General features: G+C 38.6%; 1 protein-coding gene across 1 annotated transcript; it reads left to right on the top strand.

Moving 5' to 3' along the window:
- Window positions 1-302: 302 nt before the first annotated feature.
- On the top strand, window positions 303-3670 carry LOC107723024 (bombesin receptor-activated protein C6orf89 homolog). The gene is made up of 6 exons (XM_016531529.1): window positions 303-652; window positions 1693-1927; window positions 1994-2088; window positions 2169-2304; window positions 2391-2514; window positions 3084-3670. Exons 1-6 carry the CDS (start codon window positions 303-305, stop codon window positions 3164-3166), a joined length of 1023 nt encoding a protein of 340 aa, XP_016387015.1. The 3' UTR covers window positions 3167-3670.
- Window positions 3671-4255: the final 585 nt, after the last annotated feature.

Here is a 4255-nt window from a genome sequence, read left to right as displayed (position 1 = left end):
TATTCAATAATTTATTTGTATTTTATTTTTAAAAATCAAATTATAAAATGAACGGTATTAAAAAATAGGACATTATTTTTTAACATGTTTTATAATAATCCAAATATTTGTTGTTGTTTTTTTTTAATAAATATAAACGCACTTAACTTTTTATTCAGGAAAATCTCTTGCAAAATAATATAAAACTCAGTGCCGCATTACTAGTTTCGTGTTTGTATGATAAAATATATTCAATAATGTTTGAAGAACAACCAGCCCCTGACTCTCACACACACACACACACACACACACACACACTGATCATGGGCTCGTCTCTCAGTGAGCCCTGCATCTATGATAAGCTGTCAGAGAGCATCGACATCCTCATCAGACGCCGTCACACACATCAGACACAATCAGACGCCATCAGACACAATCAGACGCCATCAGACAACATCAGACACAGTCAGACAACATCAGACGCCGTCAGACACAATCAGACGCCGTCAGACAACATCAGACGCCATCAGACAACATCAGACGCCATCAGACACCGTCAGACGCCATCAGACACCATCAGACACCGTCAGACACAATCAGACACAGTCACACACAATCAGACGCCATCACACAATCAGACGCCATCAGACGCCATCAGACACAATCAGACGCCGTCAGACATGCTCTGCACATGCAGTGTTGGGGAAAGTTAAGTAAAAGTAATGCATTACAATATTCTCATTACTCCCTAAAAAAGTAATTACGTTACTTAGTTACTTTTTATGGAAAGTAATGCATTACGTTACTTTTGAGTTACTTTTTAAATCTGGGCAGGGCTTGCTTGTTTGTTTTTAATATAAAAAAGTTATTTTACAAATGTAAAAGCCCTTTCTCAACAGAAGTGAAACAAATACGGCTCAGGCTGAAGGAAATGTAAATTCATGTCTGTACAGTAGAGGGCGCAGCTCAAACAAATTGCATGAAGAATATGACGCAGGAGAAGAAAGTATGTGTCATTTTTGCTAATTAGTATGGTTGAATTAGATCATCGAAGGTCAGTAGCAAAGACATTGGTTAATAAAATGGGATTAAATACATAAATAATATTTGTCTTGTAAAAGCCCTTTCACACCAAAAGTGAAGTGAATACGGCTCAGGCTGAAGGAAATGTAAATTCACGTCTGTACAGTAGAGGGCGCAGCTCAAATCGCATGAAGAATATGACGCAGGAGAAGAAAGTTCAACACTATTCAGCAATAACACAAATGATGCATAAATGTGTCATTTTTGTTTAGTATGATTGAATTGGATCATCGGAAGGTCAGCAGCAAAGACTTTGGTTAATAAATTGGGATTAATACATAAATGATATTTGTCTTATTTAACATATTTAATTATTGAAGCTTTGTATAATATTCTGAGTTTGCATTTGACTGTTTTTATTGATTGTGAGGAACACTGAATGTGTTTGTGTGCAGTGAGATGAGTAAACACATGTTGATATTGAGTCTAGAACTACAGTAAGATCATGTTCACACACAACGCTCTGCACTTACTCCTGATTTCTGTCACCATGGCAACACCAGAGCTGTCACTCAACACATGGAAACAAAGTAACTGGCGTTACTTATTTGAAAAATAACTCTGATAGTTCCTTCTAAATTAAAAAGTAATCCATTACTTTACTAGTTACTTTAAAAAGTAATCTGATTATGTAACTCGTGTTACTTGTAATGCATTACCCCCAACACTGTCCACACGCTCTCCACACGCGTCCATCTCAACATGCCTGTGTGTGTGTGTGTGGGCAGGGTTTCACGAGTGGTGGGCATCTGGTGCGCCGCAGACGCCGCAGGTGAACTGCTCGGCCTGCGCAGATGTGACTGCGGTGCTAGAGCTGAGAGTGTCTGCGGCGATCGACAGACACACACAGCCACTGCTGCTCAAGGTACAGACACACACACACACATACACACAGTGTGTGGTGATGGAGGTTAATGTGTGTGTGTTTCAGGGCGGAGAGTCTCTGTCTCGCCGTGTGTCTCACCTGGAGCAGTTCTCACAGCCGCAGACGCTCACAGCAACACCGGCCAACTTCACCCTGCTCTGGTAACCTGCAGCATTCTGATTATTAGATGATCATCAGCATCTGTATCTGTGTGTGTTTGAAGCTCGTGTGTGTGTGTCAGGAGTTTCTCGTCTAGTCCCAGAGAGACGCTTCTCCAGTGGTTGTTTCCTGACACTGAGCTCTGCCCTCTGCTGGAGAACACAGGAACAACACTGCAGTGCTGCCAACTGAGCGACAGCACCAGCGTTCAACACACGGTCAGAACACAGTGTTTCTTTTTTATATATATATATATATATGCTCATCTCATTTATGTCTCTTCTTGTTGTTGTTGTTGTTGTAGCGTGTGCAGGTGTTGGGTTGGCTGGTGGTGGCTGAAGGCTCTCCGTGGGTTCGTGTTCTTCCGATCCAGCGATGCCAAACACACTGCCGCTCCTTCAGTCTGTGGCTGGAGCCGGGAGACATGGGTAAGACACATCTCTCAGAGCCGTGAGCGTCTCCTCATTGCTGTGCTACTTCTAGGGATGGCCGATATGGGCTTAAAATATATATCACGATACTTTCTGGTATTTATTGCGATAACGATATCAATGACGATAATTCAGGGAATCCTGCTTCTTTAGAGAAAAGTATTATCTTTCCTATTTTTTACCCAAAATAGGGTGTTGAGAGCATTACTGAGTACACACGTAATGACTGTTTAATTCATACTGGAAGCCGGAGGGCGCTCTTGCGCAGAAACTCCACACATGCATCGCAGAAGTAACAGCACTGACGACGCTCCAGGAAATCCCTAATATGGACAAAGGCATCCAGTTATCGCTGAATAAAACGCAGATAGAGACATTTTAACTGATGAAACTTGAAGACAATAAACATACGGTTGCACAAAATATAGCTATGGTCTGTGTTAAGGATAAAGTATATTTATAATGCAATGCTAATCGACATCGCATTTATACTATAAAATAGAATGATCTCTGCCTCACTCTGTGATATGAAGCCACGTCTGATCACATTCTTCTTCTGTGCTCAGTGTTGGCGGATCCGCGCTACTGGCTGCTGGAGCTCTTTGCGTCTGGAGCTCAGAGAGTGCTGTGTGACGGCCCTGTGCTCTGAGAACATCGTTCAGGAAGTGACATCAGCACTCGGTTTCTCTTTCTTCAGACGGCGGTGTTTCTGCTGAGCTGCTGGGATCTTCGGCTCCGGCGATGTTTTCTGATCCTCCCGCCAGACGCTCGCAAACTTCAAAGAAACTGTATTTTGTTGAAAGAAAATCAAACCTATTTTAAGGATATTTTAGTACGTCTTGACATTGTTTTCATGACCATTAAGCGCATTTCGTCTACAAATTACTGGGATGCAAAAAACTAAAAATCTCATTACTGTAAACAAAAAAATTCTCATTACTGTTACAATACAATTAATTGATGTTAATATATAAAGTAAACTAAATTATTTTTACATTTTATGGTAGTATTTGTTGTACTGACTGAATTTAAATAAATAAGAATACTATTTCTGTAATACAGTGTTGAGAACAATATTTTTTTGGGGAAAACATTTTTATGGTTAAAAAAAAAAAAGTGTAACGGTAATGAGAATAAATATAACTGATATAATGAAAACGAGAATAATTTTTTCTGTATTAAATGAGAATTTATTTTTTTTTGTTCAAAACATTTTTCCTTTTTTTTTTTTTTGTATGACGGTAATGAGAATTCGTGTATATTTTTCATTATGGTAATGAGAATGAGAATCATTTTGTTCAAAATCTCTTCATATTATGTTTTTTTGGTGACTGTAATGAGAAATGCATTTTTTTTTTTTTATGACGGTAATGAGAATTAGTGTATATTTTTAATTATAGTAATGAGAATGAGAATTATTTTGTTCAAAATCTCTCCATATGGTTTTTTTTGGTGACGGTAATGAGAACGGTCATATTTTTCATTATGGTAATGAGAACGAGGTTTTTTGTGTGTATTACAGTGATGAGAATGGCAATGAGAACAATTCATTTTTTGTGTATTACGATAATGACATTGAGAATATTTTGTAATATGGTAACAAGAACTGTCAGGAGGATCTAAGTTTGTTTAATTATGGTAATGATGGTTAATTTTTTTTTTTTTGCATCGCAGTAACGCCAGTGTGTCGGAAATGCGTTTTATTGTCACGAATCTAATTTCAGTGTTGAAATGTGAG

Source organism: Sinocyclocheilus rhinocerous, unplaced genomic scaffold (assembly GCF_001515625.1).
Source record: "Sinocyclocheilus rhinocerous isolate Xijiao unplaced genomic scaffold, SAMN03320098_v1.1 scaffold223, whole genome shotgun sequence".
In the NCBI taxonomy this organism is placed as follows: Eukaryota; Metazoa; Chordata; class Actinopteri; order Cypriniformes; family Cyprinidae; genus Sinocyclocheilus; species Sinocyclocheilus rhinocerous.
The sequence above is the reverse complement of the archived record's forward strand: the minus strand, read 5'-3'. Positions and strand labels throughout refer to the sequence as shown.

What these genes read in the sequence shown, in the direction of transcription:
- LOC107723024 (XM_016531529.1), top strand. Translation starts at nt 303, where the DNA reads ATGGGCTCGTCTCTCAGTGAGCCCTGCATCTATGATAAGCTGTCAGAG. An exon ending in ATCAGACACAATCAGACGCC is followed by an intron (nt 653 to 1,692) that starts GTCAGACATGCT and finishes GTAATCTGATTA; the next exon opens with TGTAACTCGTGTTACTTGTA. An exon ending in GCTGGAGCCGGGAGACATGG is followed by an intron (nt 2,515 to 3,083) that starts GTAAGACACATC and finishes TTCTGTGCTCAG; the next exon opens with TGTTGGCGGATCCGCGCTAC.